Raw genomic sequence first — 21,600 nt, 5'->3', positions numbered from 1 at the left:
GCGCAGTGATGGCCAGTTGACAGAGGAGTATAGAGGGCAGTGGCGTGTTCTGAGAGGGGCGTTGGTGGCAAAGCGGATGGCAGAGTGGTAGAAAACATCCAGTTTGAGAAGTGTTCCTTTGCATGCTGACCTGTAGATGACATCCTCATAGTCAAGCATAAAGAGAATCGTCATTTGGACCATGGTGAGTTTGGCAGAGGGAGTGAAAGTGGTGCGCATCCTACATAAGAATCAGAGTTGGGCTTTGATTTTGGACTGGAGTTTACTGAGGTGGGTTGTGAAGTAAAGAGTGCTGTCTAGCCAGAAACCTAAGTATTTATATTCTGTGAGCTGGTCCAGAGCAGACCCGTCGAGGGAGGTGATTGTGTGATCAGTGGGGGGTGATGCAGAGCCCTTTCTCCCAAACCACATTACCTGGGTATTTTTGGTGTTGAGTAAGAGGTTGAGGGAGGAAAAGGCTTGCTGAATTTTGCAGAAACTATCTTGGAATGACTTGGTGACCATATCTGGTAAGGGGTCGAAAGCATAAAGGACTGTGTCGTCAGCGGAAAAGTGGATCAAGGCATCAGGAACAGAGCTGGCAATGTCGTTGATATAGATGGAGAAGAGAGTGGAGGCAAGATTGAACCCTGGGGAACATCCTTTGTGACCTGCAAGGGTGGTGAGAGGAGGTGCTCATTCAGAGTCAGCTCTTGAAAGAGACTTTATAAAATATGAATCAACACGATAAAATGAAAATCATGTTTTAACCACACTGGTAAAACTATTTCACACTATGTTCATATTTTTACAATTCCTTTCAATATAAATACAGTGGCTAATCACACAGATGGTACAAACCTGTTTCCTTTCCACTGCCATTACAGAGGGCCTCTATGTCTTCCTGTCCATTTGTCTCAACTGAGCTCCCTGGATTGGCTTGTCCGCTTGACAACCGGTTGACCTCTTCACTTCTCCCTCTCCCGAGTTGGCAGCCACTTGCTGCAACTAGCCTCTGTAAATGGGGCGGTTAATAGACAATTGATCATTTGGTCAAAATCAAAATCCATTTTTTTAATACAAAGACAGCAGCAAGTGACTGCCAAAACTCTAGGTGGTTTCTAATATACAGTAAAAAAAATATTATTAGTGACACAATTATTATCATTAGGTGAGTTCACATCTGGTCATTTTTATAACTGCATAAAAACCCAAATGCCTTTGCCATTTGCGGCCTATCCAAAACATCCAACTGGTATCATCCAAGAGAAGTTTTTAACTTACTTTTAGACCTAGTTAATTTTTCAGCAACTAGTTGCCATTTACGGGTAAGCTAGAAAGCTAATAACAACAGTTACTTAACAAATGTGTCATAATGACACTGTGTCAACAAAGAGTACCACGAGAAGCCAACAGACACTGTGATGCAATGGGGAAACACTAAAATATCAGCCTAATCAGTAATTTACCACAAAAAAAACAAACCAAAAAACTAAAAATATCAAAAAGGAAAGGCAATTTTATTTGTACAGCCCATTTTCACAGTTTGTCTCAAATGCTTTACATGGCATCATAACAACATCCTCTGCCCTTAGACCCTCAGGTCGACTGAGGAAAAACTCCATAGAAAACCTTTTTAACAGGGAAAAATCTGAGAAACCTCAGGGTGAGCAACAGAGGAGGGATCCCTCACCAGGAGGGACAGACGTGCAGTAGATGTTGTTACAGACAAGAAAACAGTTTACAATACAAAATGTGGGAAACATGGAAATGTTAATAACAGTTGAAGAAGGAAGCTTCTGGAAGGGGAGGCAGGGAGAGCAAGCCAGCTTGATGGGGGACTGGATGGTAGACTGGTTCATGGAAGGGGAGGCAGGGAGAGCAAGCCAGCTTGATGGGGGACTGGATGGTAGACTGGTTCATGGGAGGGGAGGCAGGGAGAGCAAGCCAGCTTGATGGGGGACTGGATGGTAGACTGGTTCATGGAAGGGGAGGCAGGGAGAGCAAGCCAGCTTGATGGGGGACTGGATGGTAGACTGGTTCATGGGAGGGAGCGCAGGCCGGTGTAACAGCGGGGAAAATGTAACCTGATGTGTCCCCCAGCAGTCTAAGCCTATAGCAGCATAGCTATCAATGGTTCAGAGCTTCCTGAACCAGTCCTGACTGAAAGCTCTGTCATAAAGGAAAGTCTTAAGCCTGGACTTAAACGTAGTCAGAGTGTCTGCCTCTCTGACCCATGGAGAGATGCTGGTTCCACAGTAAAGGAACCCGATAACTGAAGGCTCTACCTCCCAGTCTGTTTGTAGAGATACTGGGAATCACTAAAAGACCTGCATTCTGGGAGCGGAGTGCTCTGGTAGGACAGTGGGGACTAATGAGTTCTTTCCAATAGGATGGAGCTTTATCATTGAGAGCCTGATAAATCAGCAGAAGGATTTTGAAGTCGATTCTAGATCCTACAGGAAGCCAGTGGAGAGAAGCTAAAGTGGAGAGATGTGTTCTCTCTTCTTAACTCCTGTCAAAACCCTCGCTGCAGCGTTCTGGACCAGCTGGAGACTCTTTAGAGAGTATTTAGGACATCCTGACAGGAGAGAGCTGAAGTAGTCCGAATTGAAGTGATAAATGCATGCACCAGTTTCTCAGCATCACTCTGGGAAAGGATATTCCTAATCTTAGCGATACTGCAGATGGAAGAAGGCGGTCCTAGTCACATGCTTTATGTGGGAGCTGAAGGAAAGGTCCTGGTCAAAAATGACCCCAAGGTTCCTTGCAGTTGTCCTCTGGGTCAGGGTGATGCCATCTAGAGTAGTGATCCGATAAGAGAGCGTGTCACTGAGGTGTTTAGGTCCAAACACAATAACCTCAGTTTTATCTGAATTTAGTAGTAAGAAGTTAGAAGACATCCAGGATTTAATGTTTTTCAGGCAGTCTTGCAGATTAGTAAACTGGCTTGTGTCGTCTGCCTCCATCGACAAGTAGAGTTGTGTATCATCCGCATAACAGTGGAAGTTGATCGAGCGCTTCTGGATTATGTCACCTAATGGGAGCATGTAAAGAGTGAAGAGAATCGGTCCTAAAACTGAACCCTGTGGTACACCATATGTAACTCTGCTATACTCTGAATGGTCATTATTAACATTAACAAACTGAAACATATCTGATAAGTATGACTTCAAACATTTTAGGGCAGTTCCTTTAATCCCAGTTTCATGGTCTAGTCTCTGTAGCAGGATGCTGTGGTCGATGGTGTCAAATGCAGCACTGAGGTCCAAAAGGACAAGTACAGAGACGAGACCTCTGTCTGAAGCTATAAGATCATTAGAGATTTTGACCAGTGCTGTTTCAGTGCTATGGTGTTCCCTGAATCGAGATTGGGAGGCTTCAAAGAGCTCATTGCCATGCAGATGTTCATGTAGCTGCTCCAGGACAACCTTCTCAAGGATCTTGGAGATGTAGGGGAGGTTGGATATCGGCCTATAGTTGGCTAACACATCTGGGTCAAGAGAAGGTTTTTAAAGTAAAGGGTTGATGACAGCCACCTTAAAGGCCTGTGGCACATAACCTGTGACTAAGGAAAGATTAATTTGGTTCAACATAGAAGTGTTGACTGGGGGAAGGCGTCCTTATGTAGTCTTGTCGGAATGGGATCCAGCAGACAAGTGGCTGACTTGGAGGAAGTGACTGCAGAAGTTAATTCTGACAGGTTGATGGGGGAGAAGCTGTCCAAGTGAGCACCAAGTCTGGGAGGTGCTTCTATGGGACTGTAGTCTGTCCTCCATTACTGGCAATCTTTGTTCTGATATTCACAATCTTTTCAGTAAAGAAAGATAGGAAGTCGTTACTGCTGAGAGTTGGGGGGATGCATGGCTCAACAGCACTATGGTTCTTCGTTAGGCTGGCCACAGTGTTGAAGAGGAACCTGGGGTTGTTCTTATTCTTTTCTATTAAGGAAGAGTGGTAAGTGCTTCTAGCATTACGGAGTTCTTTTTTATACATTATATTGCCAAAAGTATTCGCTCACCTGCCTTGACTCACATATGAGCTTTAGTGACATCCCATTCCTAATCAATATGACGTGGGTCCACCCTTTGCTGCTCAAACAGCTTCAACTCTTCTGGGATGGCTGTCCACAAGGTTTAGGAGTGTGTTTATGGGGATTTTTTGACCATTCTTCCAGAAGCGCATTTGTGAGGTCACACACTGATGTTGGCCGACAAGGCCTGGCTCTCAGTCCCGCTCTAATTCATCCCAAAGGTGTTCTATCGGGTTGAGGTCAGGACTCTGTGCAGGCCAGTCAAGTTCATCCACACCAGACTCTGCCATCCATGTCTTTATGGACCTTGCTTTGTGCACTGATGCACAGTCATGTTGGAAGAGGAAGGGGCCAGCTCCAAACTGTTCCCACAAAGTTGGGAGCATGGAATAGTCCAAAATGTCTTGGTATGCTGAAGCATTCAGAGTTCCTTTCACTGGAACTAAGGGGCCAAGCCCAGCTCCTGAAAAACAACCCCACACCATAATCCCCCTCCACCAAACTTTACACTTGGCACAATGCAGTCAGACAAGTACCGTTCTCCTGGCAACTGCCAATCCCAGACTCTTCCATCAGATTGCCAGATGGAGAAGCGTGATTCGTCACTCCAGAGAACGCGCCTCCACTGCTCTAGAGTCCTGTGGCGGCATGCTTTACACCACTGCATCCGACGCTTTGGATTGCACCTGGTGATGTATGGCTTGGATGCAGCTGCTCGACCATGGAAACCCATTCCATGAAGCTCTCTGAGCACTGTTGTTGAGCTAATCTGAAGGTCACATGAAGTTTGGAGGTCTGTAGTGATTGTCCCTGCAGAAAGTTGGTGACCTCTTCGCATTATGCGCTTCAGCATCCGCTGACCTGCTCCGTCAGTTTTGGTGGCCTACCACTTCGTGGCTGAGTTGCTGTCGTTCCCAAACACTTCCATTTCCTTATAATACAGCCGACAGTTGACTGTGGAATATTTAGGAGCGAGGAAATTTCACGACTGGATTTGTTGCACAGGTGGCATCCTATCACAGTTCCATGCTGGAATTCACTGAGCTCCTGAGAGCGACCCATTCTTTCACAAATGTTTGTAAAGACGGTCTGCATGCCTTGGTGCTTCATTTTATACACCTGTGGCCATGGAAGTGATTGGAACACCTGATTCTGATCATTTGGATGGGTGAGCAAATACTTTTGGCAATATAGTGTATATTAATAAACTATCCCTCCAGGTTTGGTGGTCTTCCTCATGCTGGCTAGAATGTGTCTTCCTTTCCAGTTGTCTGGTCTTCTGTTTCAAGGCACGCAACTTTGGGCTGTACCAGGGAACTATTCTTTTTTGGTTGATAACCTTCTTTTTAAGGGGAGCTACGGCATCAAGTGTCCCAAGGAGTGCTGCTGCAGTGCTGTCCACAAGATAGTCTCCCTGGGTGGGGGTGAAATCAGCATAACTGCCCATTATATCACTACAAGGTGTGGCAGCAAGTTCTGCTGGAATAAGCTCCTAAATCTAGAAACAGCAGTGTCAGATAGACATCTACTGAAGCAGGACTTTTTCCCAGGTAGGATATAATTTGTTAGGGTAAATTCAAATGTAATTAAGGAGTGATCAGACAAGACGGGGTTTTGAGGAAGAACTGTGATGAGGTCAGCTGCTATTCCATAAGTGAGTACTAAATCAAGGATGTGATTAAAAGTGTGAGTGGGTTTGTTTACCCTCTGACAGAAGCCAACAGAATCAAGAAGCGACTTAAACGCAGTGGCCAGACGATCATCATTGACGTCAACATGGATGTTAAAGTCACCCACTAGAATGACTTTGTCTGAGTTCAATGCCAAGTTAGACAGAAAGTCAGGGAGTTCTTCTAAGAACTCAGAATAAGGTGCAGGAGGACGATACACCACAGCAAGTAAGAGTGGTTTCTCTTCTTTCCAGTCTGGGTGGGAAAAGCTGACAGTAAGGCTCTCAAATGAGTTAATGAACTGTTAGGTCGAGGGTTAAGCACCAAATTTGACTGATAGATTACAGCTCCTCCTCCTCTGCCAGTGGTGCAAGGTACATGGTAGTTAATGTAACCAGGAGGGGAAGATTCATTTAAACTAACATGCCAGGGGCCGTATCAACGAGGTTTACGCAAGGATCAACGCGAAAAGTTCTTGCGTTGTTTCACGCCAACTTTGGAGTTGCCGTAGAAGTTGGCGAAAAGCCGATTCTTGCGTTAACTGCACTTTGGTCCGTTGGCGACACCCTGTGGCGAAGTTTGTTAACTGGCATTATTTGATAACAGCACATTTATCGGGTCCAAAAAGCCTTCCAGCGGGAGATGGCGGAGCGTTCCGGGGTGAGTCAGTCGACCCTCAGCCTGGCCAGGCCCTGGGTGGTGGACCTGATCCTTGAACAGGCCAATATTAATTTGCAGCAACAGCTGGATTCTCTAATGTCTAATTCTCTAATGACTGCACTCATGTTGCCATAAAAGCGCCGTCCCATGAGGAACACGCTTACGTTCATCGTAAGGGTTTCTACTCCGTCAATGTGCAGATCATCGATGAGCAGAGGCTGGAGGGATGGACACTGATCCCGGCCAGGCAGCCGTCATCGCACGCCAGAAGTTCATTTTCACAGTGTGAATGTGTAAGAAGCTACTACACGCCAGATTAATTTATTTTGTCCACGAAACATTCCAGAACATTTATCAGGCGGTCGAGCTGCTCATTGATCCCCGTTATTCCCCTAATAATGTCCTCTTGACTGCAGGACCGCCTGTGTGAGGACCCTCCCACTGGATCCGTGTGGGGCAGAGGATGCGCCGCTGGGTCCGGGTGGGCTGGAGGACCGTCCGCCGCTTGTCGGCCTGGTGCTGGTGCTGGGGCTGGGGGACGGGCTGGCCTGAATGCCGCAGGTCCTGGCGGCTGACTCTGAGCCAGCGGACGGGCTGGCGCGGGAGCCGGCGGGGGTGCTGCACGTTGGCGGCATGTCTGACGGATCAATTTCTGTTAAACATGTTGGTTTATTTAATGTCTGATTCTGTGAATTTGTTGCCTTCACGTCTGTGGCAAAGCAGGTGGAAACGTTGCTAAGAAATGGAGGTGCCACTGACCCTCCAGGCTCTCGGAGTCAGCGTGGGTGGTGGTGACAATCCCCCCCACAGAGATGCTGCCCGTGACTGCCACCACCCGCTGCTCAAACTCCGTCAGGTGCCCCTCTCCCTGACCCCCACCTGTCTGGCCGGCACTCCTCCGGAGGGCAGCTGTACGCCGCTTGACCTCCACCTTGAGGTCCTGTTAGTGCCATTTTCCATGTTGTTATTTAAATTTAGATTGAAGCCAATTGATGATTGTAGTTGTTCATTTAGTGATTGCCCAGTGTTGAACTTTAGCCAATAACAGGTCCAACCACTTTTTTTCATCTCGTGGGGGTGCGTTTCTCCGAGCCCACCGCTGTCACCCTCTCACTTCTGATCCACTCTCAACCTTCATTGTTCATCCTGACACCACTGGACAGGCTGTCAAACAAACTCTGCTGTCTCTCCTCCACCTTCCCGACCAGCTCGCACGCCGTGAACCTCTTTTTCTTTGACATTATTTTGCGAGCACCGACAGCGGAGACCCTCTTGAAATGAATTTGTGTATTCATAGGTGGGCGTAACGGGGGCGGGACTGGTCCTCTGACATCTGCGCTCAATTCCACGCTGATTGGGATGTATCAAGGAAACGTGCGTGGATTCTGGCGTTCGCACTTATTGATACATCCGGATTTTTTTGCCTACGCAACTCTCTCTCTTCTTGCGACCGCAAGTTTTTAGTATGAGATCCATGCAAGTATTGATACAGGAGGCCCCAGGCATCAGTGAGTGCTAATACACCAATCTGATAATTAGTAATTAAATCGTTCACTTGGAGAGACTTGGATGGGAGAGATCGAATATTAAGCAAACCACATTTAATAGTTGTATTGGGTTGATTTGCTGGAGCAGTGGTTTTAATTTTAACTAAGTTGCCATAAATTACTCCTCCAGATTTGGGTGCAGGCTTATACAGCCTCGGGGCAGACACAGTTTCTATAGGCTGGGTGGATGGAATGAACGCATGCGGCTAAACATGTCGTCACTCGCTATATTGGGCAGCGGGCCAGAGAAAACTACGGAGTCCGACATTGTTTTAACGTAGTTGCACACCGAAGCCATGTTAACTTTAGTTAATTCCGACTGTCAAAGCCGGGTGTCATTAGCGCCGACATGTATTACAATATTAGTAATATTGTAATACATGTCGGCACAATACAGTAATATTATATTACTGTATTTAACCTTACGTTTTGCCAGCAGCTTTAGATTTGCCTCAACGTCGCCCGCTCCGGCCCCTGGGATGCACTTTATGCTCGCTGGATTCTCTCCCTTCACGTTGCGGAGAACAGAACTGCCAATGACTGATGTCAGCTTCACAGCGGGGCTGCGAGCAACAGAGCCGACATGAAGAGTTTCACTCTCAGCGGGAGTGTCGCTGAGTGGGGAAAAGCGGTTGGAAACATGAACGTGTTGGTGGGCAAACACGGGCTTACTGCGTCTAGGTTTCCCTCGTGATGTCACCCAGCGGGACTGGCTAGTTCCCGGCTGCGGGGGAGCTGCTAGCGGTGGCTAGGCTAGGTGGCTCCGCACCCGCTAAGGTGGACTGAGCAGCTCCTGAAGGTAAAGGACTAGCGCTAGCTTCCATGGTGCGGAGCCGGGTCTCTAACTCACTCAGCCTCGCCTCCTGGACTACAAACAAACTACAGTTTTTACACGTACCATTAGCATTAAAGGAGGCAGAGGAGTAACTAAACACCTGGCACATGGAGCAGGAGAGGGAGGGAGAGGTGGGGGGAGAGGCGGAAAGAGAGAGAGCAGCCATAGCTAGTATGCTACGGTGAGCTAGCGGACCTGTGGATAGTATAACAAATAGAACGAGGAATTTCAGAGCAAAGTCCTGCTAAAGACTTAAGTGACAGAAACCTCTGTATGACACCAAAACCTAGTATACAGTGGTGCTTAAAGCGATTAAGTTCGCAGTGCACCTGAGGGAGGATTGAGAGAGTCGTGCTGCGTTCCGATCGCCCTGCAGTTCCCTGCAGAGTGGACTGCGCACGGTATACATCCATCTTAACTGAGGTTCCAAACGGCAGGGAACACTTCAGAGGGAACTGAGCACTGTACAGGGAACAACTGTTGTACACTTGAAGCCTTAAAAAAATCAGTGGATTTCGCCTTTGCAGAAGTGGAGCTACTAAAGTCTGACATGAAGGAAGTCAAAATTGCCAGTGGAAAATACGAACAACAAATAGCAGACCTACTTCCTAAGGTCAATGAGGCCGAAAGATATGGTAGGAGATGGAACCTCAGACTTCATGGCGTCCCTGAAGACAACCCTGAAGATATCAAGGCTAAAGTCATCAACATCTGCTGTGCTGTCCTGCCTGACTCTCAGAAGAAAATTGCAGATGACATTGACATTGTCCACCGTCGAGGGAAATTTCAGGGGACACAAAGCAGATCCAGGACCACCATTATCCGCTTCACAAATAGATCTACAAGAGACCTTGTGTGGAGAACGGCAAAAAATAGTGGATACCTAAAAACGAACAAGCTGAGGTTCACTGAAGATCTAACTACAGCTGACAAAGCAATGCGAAACAAACTGTGGCCCACAATTGAAGCTGCAAAAAAACAAGGAAAGAAGGCACATTTCGCAGGGACCCGTGTCATTATTGATGGAAAAGAGAGAGCAACTGGATCGACCCCAGATCATCATCCACCTGCTCGGCTCACCACACCCAGAGGATAAGCCACTCGCAGGGCTTAGTGTGACTTTGGAAATTTCCTCCCAAGATGTTTAATGACTTTTTTTCAACAAACAACTTTTGAGATCAACGTCATGTGACACAGTCAAGCTGTTGATAGGCTGAAAGAGGAAGAGGGAAGAAGAAGACTACTGGCTAAGAGAGAGGAGGTAAAAGGGAAGAAGGGAAAACAAATCATTTGAAGGAATGGAGATACTTTTTGTTTCTTTTTCTTCTCCCTAGCCTTTTTTTTTTTTTTTTGCCTTCTTTTAATTGCACTATTGCACGAACTCGAAACTGTTTGTGTCTTTTCCCAATAAGTCCACTGAGGGGATATTGCAGACTTAATTTGAAATTCTAATTTTGTATTTGGAATTTTTAAAAAAATGAAAACAAAAACCCACTTATTTTATTTTATTTTCTCCCCCTCCCCCTGGTCAATACTTGATCATTTTTCTGTAATTTGAGGGTTGAAGAATTGAAACCCCTTTCTACTGATATTATCTACTTTGTGGAGATTGTTCAGCACTTGCTCATATAGTACTGTTCTGTTTTTTTTTCTAAGGGATAGAGATTGTTCCATGTTCTGTAATACTTGAGAATTTCTTAAATTTATAGTACTTGTTTCTAGTACTATTTTGGTACATTGTCTTGTTCTGTCTGTTCTCTTAATGCCAGGGGGTTGAGACAGAACATCAAACGTAAAGCTTTATTTCTATTTGCAAAACAACAAAAAACTGATTTTACTTTTTTTCAAGAGACACGTGCAGTCAAGAATGATGCCCAATTATGGAAGGCACAGTGGGGCAATGATATATGGTTATCTCATGGCTCAGAAAGAGCAGCAGGCGCTGCTATTTTGAAAAACTCTGTTAACGGGTCCATTTTGCACTCTGAGAGTGATCCCAAAGGCCATTTCGTTATTTTGATCATTAATATCAATGATACTATAGTCTTACTAGTCAACTTATATGGGCACAACTCAAAGGGTGAAAACGATATATTGCTGGATACCTTAGAATCTCGCGTCTTACATTGGCTTTCCAAATATCCAAACGCAGTGATAGTAATGGGGGGTGACTTTAATATCGCCCTGGACGGTCTTCAAGATAGATGGCCTCCACGATCCAACTGTTCTTTGGCCTCTAATTTCATACAATTTATGCATAAATTCAACCTAGTTGATGTATGGAGAGAGAAAAATCCTGGTGTGAGTTCATATACTTGGAACAATAAAACACATACTAGTTTATCACGCGTAGACTTTTAGCTTTGATAATAACATTGTCCATGTCACTATCCTCACTACTCCTTTAACAGACCACAAGGCAATCTCAATACAAATCTCTCTTAACCCGAATATTCGCCATGGAAGCTCTTATTGGAAACTTAACAGCTCTATTCTAAAACATGACATTGTGTCCAAATCTGTCAAAGCACTAATTGAACGGTTTTGGCAAAAGTCTTTATTAGAAAATAATTTTTGTTGTAACTGGGAACTCCTAAAATTTGAATTATCTAAATTTTTGAGAGCTTATGGAAGTTCGATCGCAAAGGCAAAAAAAAAAAAGCTGAAGAAGAAAATGTAATTTCAGAAATAACTTCAATAACACAAAAAACTCATGGAAACTTAACTGAGAGTGATTCTCAACATTTAATCAGCTTGCAAAGCGAACTAGATGATATCGACAGACCGAAGGCTGAGGGGGCTTTTGTGAGGAGTAGAAGAAGATGGCTCGAGGAAGGGGAGCAGAATACTGCTTATTTCTTTCGTCTTGAGAAATTTCGTGGCAAAAATAACTCAATACAAAAACTAAACGTCGGTGGGGGCATTACAGGTGACCCTACAACAATCGCTAAATGTTGTTCAGATTTTTATTCTAAATTACACGACTCAAAATATTGTGAAGATTCTACCTGTCCATTTCTGGGGTCTCTCACAGAAACAAAGTCAATTGACTTTGATTTAAAGGAATCCTGTGACAAACCGCCAACACTACTGGAAGTTACATCTGCTATCGATCATCTCAAGCTTAACAAAGCTCCAGGCACAGATGGCATTACTTCTGAATTTTATAAAGCATTTTCCAAACGGCTTGCGCCCTTTCCTCCTTGGCCTCTTCTCAGAATGTATAGACAATGAATCCTTTCCTCCTACTTTAACCCAAGGCCTTATAACTCTAATACCAAAACCAAAGAAAGATATACTCCTGATCGACAACTGGCGCCCAATTTGTCTACTTAATAACGATTACAAAATATTTGCACTGATTTTTGCTGGAAGAATTAAATCTGTTTTAGACTACATAATAGATGAGACTCAATCCGGCTTCATGAGAAGTAGACGTATTGCCAACAGTGTCAGATTAGTACTTGATTTCATAGATTATTCTGATTTCATCCTTGATGAAAGTTTCATTCTTTTTTTTTCGACTTTTACAAGGCTTTCGATACAATCGAACACAAATTCATATTCCACGCTCTTGAAAAATTTGGTTTGGGGACATATTTCAGTAGGGCCATTAAAACAATGTATACAAAAGGAAACTGCTCAGTAAAATTACACGCTGGTACTTCTCCTCGTTTCTTCCTCAAACGTGGTGTCAGGCAGGGATGCCCTACATCACCTTATCTATTTTTGCTTTGTACGCAACTACTCACTGACTCCTTAAAGCTTAGTCCAATAAAGGGTACCTCAATAGCCAACAACGAAATTATCATCACCTTATTTCTAAAAGATAGCTCTCAGATAGCCTCAGCTATTGATTTAATAAATACTTTCTCTCTTGCATCTGGCCTTCGCTTGAACTTAAAAAAATGTGAATTGCTTGCTCTTAAACCCTGTAATGTCCATTCTATATGCAGTATATCTATAAAAGACTCTATTACTTACTTAGGAATTGTCATTACTAAGGATAGGAGAGCCAGATGCATTTAAACTATAATTCAATTATTGACAAAACCCAGAAAAAACGGAATCAATGGCTGCAGAGAGATTTGTCACTGAGGGGCAGAATCTTATTAACCAAAGCCGAGGGAATATCCCGTCTCACATACGCTGCTTTATGTCTTGATGTCAATAAAAAGGTCTCAGGAGAGATTGACAAAATGTTATTTAACTTTGTATGGAAAAACAAAACTCATTACATAAAAAAAATCAGTAATAATGAACTCATGAAAAAGGTGGCCTTAATTTCTTAGACTTTCACACTTTAAATAATACGTTCAAAATAAATTGGCTAAAACAATTCTTCAAGAAACCTTCCTCTATCTGGAACTTCATACCTTCATACCTTTTATGTGTAACTATAACATTGAAAAAATCCCCTTAAAACTATCCTACTTTCATAGACAGATGCTTCTTTCCTGGTCACTAATTTACAAACATAATTTTTCCCCGCATAGATACTATATATGGAATAATAAAGACATCTTATATAGAAACAAATCCCTATTTTACTCACATTGGTTTTCTCACAATATACTTATGGTACATCAGTTTTTTCATTCACATGGTTCATTACTTAGTTATCAAGAATTTACCCAAAAATATAATATCTCAATCCCTGTTAATGAATTCAACATAGTTAGAAAATCAATCCCTGCCGGAGTCATCGTGTTATTTAGAAATACAATATTCCAAAATCAATCTCTTTTACCCCTTGATCCCACCGAACTGGAAGTTGGTCAAATTTGTTTCTCTCCTTCTCGCAGTAGTAATCGTAATATTCGCTCATTATTCCAAAAAGAAGTTGTATCTATCCCTTGTGTAATATCCTATTGGAACAACTTTGTTAATAACCTTTACTGGAAAAAAATTTGGAACTTACCTGCTAAATATATAATTAATAACAAGATAAAGGAAGTACCTTTCCAAATAATCCACCAAATGTACCCTTCTGAAGTCTTTCTCTCACAACGTTTTAAAAAAGATATTGATACTAATTGTTCTTTCTGTGTAGATCACCCAGAGGATGTTTTTCATTTATTCTGGTCTTGCCCTTTCTCTTCGGAATTTTGGAAAGATATTTGTAACCTGTTATTTTTTTCTATTGAGCCTCACCTTTCCCTTTGTTTTGAAAATATATTGTTTGGTTTCACCAACTTTCAATCTACTAATGGATCTAAATTTGATGTTATTAATCTTATAATTCTCTTAGCAAAATGGCACATCCACAGATGTCGTTATACAAACAAAAAACCACTTTTCCTCATTTTAAAAAATGAAACCAAGCACTATATTAAATCCATCCAAAAATCTAACAGTACCAAAGCTGTGAAAACCCTAAATCTGTGTACTTTTTTCAATGTTTTTGTTTAACAAGTGCTCTGTGTATAACTTGCCTCTGTATGTACATAACCCCCTGGCTGTATTTGTTTCTCTATAAATAAAAAAGAGAAGAAAAAAACCCCCCCCAAAAAAAACTGTTGTACACTTGGCCGGAAGTTGACAAGCAAGATTCCCCATGATGCATTGCGGTGTCCGTGCGGCGTGGGAAAAAAAAAAAAAAAAAAAAACTCGCCAGCGGCGGCAGACGTGCGTCCGAGCCTGGAAAATAATGGCGAATAATGAAAATGAATTCATTTTTGTGTGTGAGTGTGGTCGCTAGCTACATCACCTGCACAACAATTCCACAAGAATGTTGATGAATGAACAAATATTGGCTTGTTACACTTTCCAGCATCACAACATAAGAACCTGCTAACAATAGTTTTTAAGTGACCGTACAAATCGTACATTTCTCAAATCGCGTTAAATTAACAAGAACATTTATGACGTTTAGTTGTTACATCATGTGATGTTACAGTAAGTGCATTACGATAAAATGTAACATGAAAGGTCGTGTGTTCTGTGAAGGCAGTTTTATTTTGTAGCATGGAAAGTTTTTTGTTGGTGAAGACCAAAGGAAGTGAGGAATGCGCTGATGACGTTGCAAGGGTGTTCCGAACGGAGGAAGTTTGACGACGCAGGGTCTTCCCTGAGCAGGGAGCAGGGGGTACCGTGCTGATCGGAACGCAGCCTAGAACACAGCGACAGTATAACAGGCAGGAAATGACGCAACACTCTCACCGTAAGTCTCGAGGAGGAGCCAGGATGCAGGACATCCTCTAGCTTGCAGTATGTTTACTTCATCACTTCACATTGTCGATAGTCCTGTTATATCCTCATCTGCTCGTTTAATGTCACTGCTTTGCCTGATATAGGAGGAGGCAACTGAGAACACGCAGGTAGAACACGCAGGGTGGGGCGGGTGCAGAGCGTGGGCATGACAAGCGGAACTGGAAGGTGTTGCTCTTGCACCGGTTTGTTTTTGTGTGCACAACTACAGCAGTAAAATGATTCTTTTTCAGCACATTCAAATGTTCTCGACAATTGAATGAAAACACAGTTAGTTAGGACCTCTCATCTCAGGTGCAAGTGGCCCTCTAGTGGACATAAAGGAGACCGCACACTTCCCAATGCTCGCACTGCAACAAAACCCATTTATTAGGAAATACATGCTTATGTGTGGGGGGTGAGAGAGATCTAGAAAGAGAGGGGGCGGGGGGAGAGCGAGATATACAGAGCGTTTCCTTCAGATTTAAAGTTTCACAGCGGATCCGGCTCTCAGCGTGTTTATCCACCGGGAAACTACCGATGCATTTACACACATACTCACTCCCTCACTCGCTACCGCTAGATGTTCTCCACTTTAACCCTCGTCTAAGGATCCTAGCTATTTTCCGCCCTGTGTCTCTCTGGTCCATCCATCATGAGCGCTGACTGCAGCAGTTACCTGAGCGCGGACGGAGCATTTGTGGACGCGTTTTCCTGCCCTAAACAAGGGAATGCTGCAGCTGTCTACTGTTGTGGATTTAATGATGTTAAATATTGTTGTGATGATCCAAACAGCTTTTTCCCCTATGAGTATGGATACATGTGGTGGCTGAGGTAATGGGAAAGTTTTTTTTTCCTCCTTCTCCCTAGTGGCAGTTGTATTTTCCCCACATTTCTTCACGTTATTTTTGGCTGTTGTATTATTTTATGCATCTTTCTGCAGTTGAGGAAATTCCTCTCACTTTCAGCCTCCTCCAATCATTTATTTTCTCTCATGCTCAAGTTATAACTGCGTCATGCACATTTGATTATTTTAAAAGGATTATTTTTGACATTTGAGATGGAATTTGTCCACCTCCAGTTTACGGAAGTAGCTAGCTGGTATAGGATTTTCTTTTTTCTTCTACCACATCTTACCATCTCTACTTTTCTGTTCTCTTTTCTTCTCTTCTCTTCTCTCAGTATTGGAGCTTTAGTCGGTCTGTCCATTGCAGCGGTGGTCCTTCTTGCCTTCCTCATCACTGTGTGTGTTCTTTGCTACCTCTTCATCGCCACCAAACCCAATCGTCTTGACAACGGTCTGCCCCTCAGAATGCCAGGTTAGTTTATGTTGGTGGAGGTACTTTCATTTTGATATGTATTTTCTGTAAGTCTTCTGCACAGAGCAAGACACTGTATGACCTTGGGTCTTTTGTTGGTGTGCTTCCTAGCAGGGGACGCTAGCGAGGGATCCAGTAATGCATTCGGAACCTCCGGTCCACAAGGGTTCAGAAAGCACTTCATGAGCAGGAAGCTGCACTCTGATAACCAGCCGCCCGACCCTGAGCGTCTGTTCCAAAGGTGCTTCACAGCAACTGTCACTGGTGTCAGAGTGGAAAGTCCCTCCTAAGCCACTTTGAGCTTCTCTTTGGAAACTGAACGTGCAGTCCAGAGGTGAAGAGCTGGGGATGAGAAATGGAGAAAAAACACCTATTCTCCATGAGACTGGTGAAGAAGAACCGCTCTCAGTGTGACAAACAGAGGACATATATGCCATTTCATGCCTTGCCTCACTCTTGCACTGCATTTCTGGCCTTCACATGGTTGTGTAATTAAGCATTGCAGCACAAAATTGAGAACATGTGAATGAACATGAATTATCCACCATCTTCTTGGCGGATACCTGCCCACAGTTTTTACTGAAAGCCAAAGACTCATTTAGAAGTATTAAGACAACAATTGCTAGTCCTCGTGCACAGGATCCTTGAAATCTAGAAGAGACACCAGTCAACACCTGGCTCTAATCTGGTCGCTGCAGATTTATGGGCATTTCTGCAAGATTTCACTCAGGGAACAAGGGATCTATCAGGAGGCTCAACAGTGTGCTCAGACTTTCCTCATGTGAAAAAAGTGAAAGCATTTATTATTTCTTCAAATGGCCAATGTGACCTTTGCTTTCTTGGAAATGACACTGGGCACAATGTTTTTGGACCACAGTATTTCTGGACTAGTATCAGTAAGAGTTGACCATCCATCTATCGGTCCATTTTATATACTGCTTATCCATTAAGGGTTGGGTGGGGGGCTGGAGCCTGTGACAGCTGACACTGCATGAGTGCCAACCCGTCAGGAGTAATTAGAGGTTCAGTATCTTGCTCAAGGATACTTTGACGTGGTCACCAGGGAAAATTAGGATCGAACCAGCAACCCTTCGGGTGCGAGACAGCCACTCTACCTCTGAGCTATGCCACCTTCAGAGTTGACCCTTTATGACAAAATAAGATTTGAATTTCTCTTTATCTAGGTTGATTTACAAATATCAAAATATATCTCGTAAGATGGACATTGTGGCGGAAGCAGCAGCAGTAAGTGGAGAGTAACTAGTTGAGTGTTATTGAGAGCTATCTGACAGCTGTGTAGATGATTGGGGGGGCGGTAGTTGGTGCAGTGGTCAGCGCTGTCACGTCACATTAAGAAGGTTCCGGGTTCGAGTCCCGGCTCCAGCACGGGGTCTTTCTGGGTGAGTCTCCATGTTCTCCCTGTGTGGGTTCTCTCTGGTACTCCAGCTTCCTCCCACAGTCCAAAGACATCAAGAGGGGACGAGACTGATTGACACTCTAAATTGACTGTAGGTGTGACTGTGAGTGTGAATGGTTGTCTGTCTCTATGTGTTGGCCCTGCAATGGACTGGTGACCTGTCCAGGGTGAACCCCCCCGAAGGCTGCTGGGATAGGCTCCAGCCCCCCACAACCCTGAACTGGAATAAGTGGTAGAAGATGGATGGATATGATTGTCTTTTTCCAATCAGCCGGTCATTACATTGCAGCAACAATGTTGAGGCATAAATACATTTTTTAAAAAAAAATCTTTACGCCACTGTTTCAAAAAAGCAAGATTTTAATCTCGCTTACTGCGATATTTTTTTTCATGTACATAATTAAATAAGAGTTTGCTTGAACTGCCAGTAGGAAAAGTTGTCACAGTATTTTGTGAGACATTGAGAAAATGCCGTTTTATCATTTGGTTAAGGTTGGTGTTTTGTTGTGGCACAAGGCCATTTCTGAGAGAAACTGCAATGGCCCTGTGACACAGCTGTGATGCAGTTCCTTAAAGCCATACTTCACCAAAAAAGGTATTTTACCTACAAGTTCTGTCAAATAGGTGTCATAAGCTGACAAAAGTGTGTTTTCTCTTCTTATACAGAAGAAGTAAACCTACACATTTTTGGGAAAGCGTCACTTTAACGCCTTGCAGGTGTGTGTTAAAACAAACCAGGTGGATTATAGGTAATAAAGCAACTGCTTGATATCACATGCTCATGAGCCTCCAAGCATGTTCGTACACTTCGCTGAGGAAATTAAAAACAAGGAAATTTTTTTTTGGTCTGACCGGCCACTGTGCTTATTTAAGCGAAGTAGATAATCAAAAGGAATGGCTAGTCATTCAAACTTGCAGGATATTGTTATTAGTAGTAGTAGAAGACAGGAGGTAGTATTGCGAATCAATACATAGCATGGCGTAGGAAATGTCAGTTTCATGAAATGCTACTTTGTTTTTTTTTTATATTCTCTGAATACTTCTGACATCTTGTGTCACTGTATATTAAAAGCTATAGTGCTGAGCATCACATCATTAGTAGCAGATGTTTGCCATTGTTTTTGGTAAAAGGGTTGATAAATTACTGTTAGTAAATGACTCATTCCACCGTCACATTTTTATCTATTTGATCAGATAAGATTTGAAAAGTCCAGAACTGCTGAAGTTATTTATCCACATTTAAGGCAACAGAGGGCTGACTGGAAGTGGCTGTTTGGGCAGCAGCTTTGGTGGAGGTTCTTTGTGGATGGAGGGTGCTCAGTATGCTGCCTCGCAATAGTGCAGGAGTCTACGCATACTTATACTACATGCACTGTGAAAAGCAAATACATTTACCTGACAGTGTTGAACATAATGAGCATTGTCTGGACATGCTTGGTAAGGGCTTGAATGAAAGAGATGTTTCTTTATATGAAATTATAATGCACTATAGCTTTAAAATATCATGGCAAGAGCTGCATCACTGTGGACTCACTGGCTGTGCATCTGATGGATGGTAAATTCTTTTTCAAAACTTTATAAAGTGCCCTTTTTATTGTAACTCAGAATTGTAGCTTGCGAATTTGAGACATGCACGTCTTGTAGCCATGATCAAATTTTGCTCGTGTAATTGTTTACAATTGACCTTGCATTCTTATTTCATTTGCACATCTTCGTTTGTCAGTATTTTTTCACAAACCCGATTGTGCGTAGGGAGAACACTCATGTAAGATCCAAGAGCCTCGGTGACGGTACAGGTGTGAATGCTTGGAGGTGTTGTACTGTCACATTCTGTACACTGATGAATTCAATTTCTCATGTTTAAGTGTCAGTGAGTAGAATAAAAGAAAGATTATTTTGTGAGAATACAACTATGACCCTATCAAAAAAAAAACAGCCAGATGTATATATATAGATGTATATATTTTAAAGAAAGAAAAAGATGCATCCCCTGAATGCAGTCAGTGTTTCAGTTCACACTCCTTTGATAGAGAGTCGGTTGCTGTGGACTGATTTCAGACATTTTTCATTTGGCATGTTGCAGAAAGACAACGGCTGTTAAAAGAATAACACAGGACAAAATGATTCTGAGAAGTGATGGCTTCGAGAGTGATTATGTTGCGATGCAGAGTAAAACATAAAGGTAACGTTTTATGATTGCAGAATTCCGTCCCTTCAGTCTCGGTTTATTTTCCTTTCAACCTGACGTTTACAAGAAACATCAGCTTTCACAGAGATGATGAATCAGCCATGTGGATGTAAAGACTTGGTTATTTTTCTCTTTCCGGTTGCAGCATCCCTCAAAGAATTCGAGAGGACAAACATCAGATTAGTCAGTCATTGTCCAGCAACTTTCTCAGCAGTGGGAAGAAATGGATGTTGTCGGAAGATGTTGGAGAATTGAAAGGACGTTTCCATTATATATAAATGTTACAGCCCTGGTGCTGGGGTTTGGTGTGTGTTTCTTTACCTCCTGTCAAGCTTGCAGAACACCTGTGTGGTGTGCCGCACATGCACCTGATCTGCAATCCAGCACAGAGTTTAAGAGTTGCGGGAGGGTGGGGATTATGCGTGTGCGGGCCAGTTGACTGCGACAGCAGTGTGGTAGGGTTGCTCCGTCGAGGAATGTGATTAGCAGCTTGTAGGACTTTGGTCTTCTTTGAGTTAAGCTTGTCTTTATTCTGTTAAAGGTGATTGGCCTCTTGAGCTTGCTTTCTGTTGGAGTTGTTTTGTTTTGGGATGGTTGTGAATAAAACGGACTCCTTTTGGGTGTACCCCGGTTCTTCTCTTTGATTCTATTTGGGTTTATTTTGTGTTACTTCTCTCCTTCCCCAGACATTTACAGGGAACGTAACAGTAAATATCATTCTGGTCTTTACACTGTCATCAGTGAACAATTGGGGTGAAAGAATCTTTGATATTAAATGTTTTTCTTACACACCATAGAACTTCTTTAGCCCTCAGATTAGTCTTTTGGACAGAATGCATTTGCCTGGTGGCTGTTTGTAATTCCTCGTTCCTGACATCTATTAAGTACCTCTTGTGTCTATAACACATGCGTGTAAAGACTATGCATGTTACAAGAAATAAAAAATAGATGTTAGTGGCGAGAAATTACAAAGGGTTTGCTTATTGTTTGTAAGAGTGACAAAGGTCTGCAATAGTTCTGTGGTATGACAGATTTCAGGAATGAGGCTCATTGTTCTGTTACAAAATGTGCAAACATGTTAGAAACAGAAGGCTCAATCCTAAATATGAATATGAAATCCTGACAAGCACAGCCTCACTTAAGTACATCAATATATATATACATATATATATATATATATATATAGATGTATATATATATATATATACATATATATAGATGTATATATATATACATCTATATATATATACACATCTATATATATATACATATATATATAGATGTATATATATATATATATATATACATATATATATACACATCTATATATCTATATATATATACATCTATATATATAGATGTATATATATGGATGTATATATATATACATACATATATATGTATATATATGTATGTGTATATATATGTATATATATGTATATATGTATATATATATTGATGTATATATACATATATATGTATATATATGTATATATATGTGTATATATATGTATATATATACATATATGTATATATACATACATATACATATATACATACATATATATGTATGTATGTATATATACATACATACATACATATGAACAGGTTTTGATTTGTTTTCAAAGGTTAAATTAATGGGTTATGTTGCTTACTCTGCTTCACTGCTCCTCCCCTGCTCATCATAATCATCATCAGTCAGATTGCTCCATATGCCATATTCTCACTTTACCCACATGATCATGATAATAGACTGCGCTGTC

At 42.5% G+C, this 21,600-nt stretch overlaps 1 protein-coding gene and 1 long non-coding RNA gene across 3 annotated transcripts; one reads left to right on the top strand and one right to left on the bottom strand.

Moving 5' to 3' along the window:
- Window positions 1-261: 261 nt before the first annotated feature.
- LOC147261203 (uncharacterized) lies at window positions 262-15,058 on the bottom strand. Its single transcript, XR_015115722.1, has 3 exons — window positions 14,887-15,058; window positions 841-994; window positions 262-650 (listed from the first exon to the last, which is right to left on the bottom strand). It is a non-coding gene; the product is annotated as an uncharacterized LOC147261203 (long non-coding RNA).
- A 338-nt stretch (window positions 15,059-15,396) lies between these two features.
- LOC147261202 (protein shisa-like-2A) lies at window positions 15,397-20,684 on the top strand. 2 transcript variants are annotated; one of them, XM_086203137.1, is made up of 3 exons: window positions 15,397-15,747; window positions 16,096-16,232; window positions 16,347-20,684. In XM_086203137.1, exons 1-3 carry the CDS (start codon window positions 15,569-15,571, stop codon window positions 16,520-16,522), a joined length of 492 nt encoding a protein of 163 aa, XP_086059263.1. In that variant the 5' UTR covers window positions 15,397-15,568; the 3' UTR covers window positions 16,523-20,684. The 2 variants fall into 2 exon arrangements, with proteins under 2 accessions (XP_086059263.1, XP_086059262.1); XM_086203136.1 differs by having other exon boundaries at window positions 16,344-20,684.
- The last annotated feature ends 916 nt before the right edge of the window (window positions 20,685-21,600 follow it).

Source organism: Aulostomus chinensis, chromosome 5, assembly GCF_037954235.1.
Source record: "Aulostomus chinensis isolate RoL2024-O1b breed Wild chromosome 5, RoL_Achi_v1.0, whole genome shotgun sequence".
Taxonomy (NCBI): Eukaryota; Metazoa; Chordata; class Actinopteri; order Syngnathiformes; family Aulostomidae; genus Aulostomus; species Aulostomus chinensis.
This window is presented reverse-complemented; position numbering and strand designations above follow the sequence as displayed.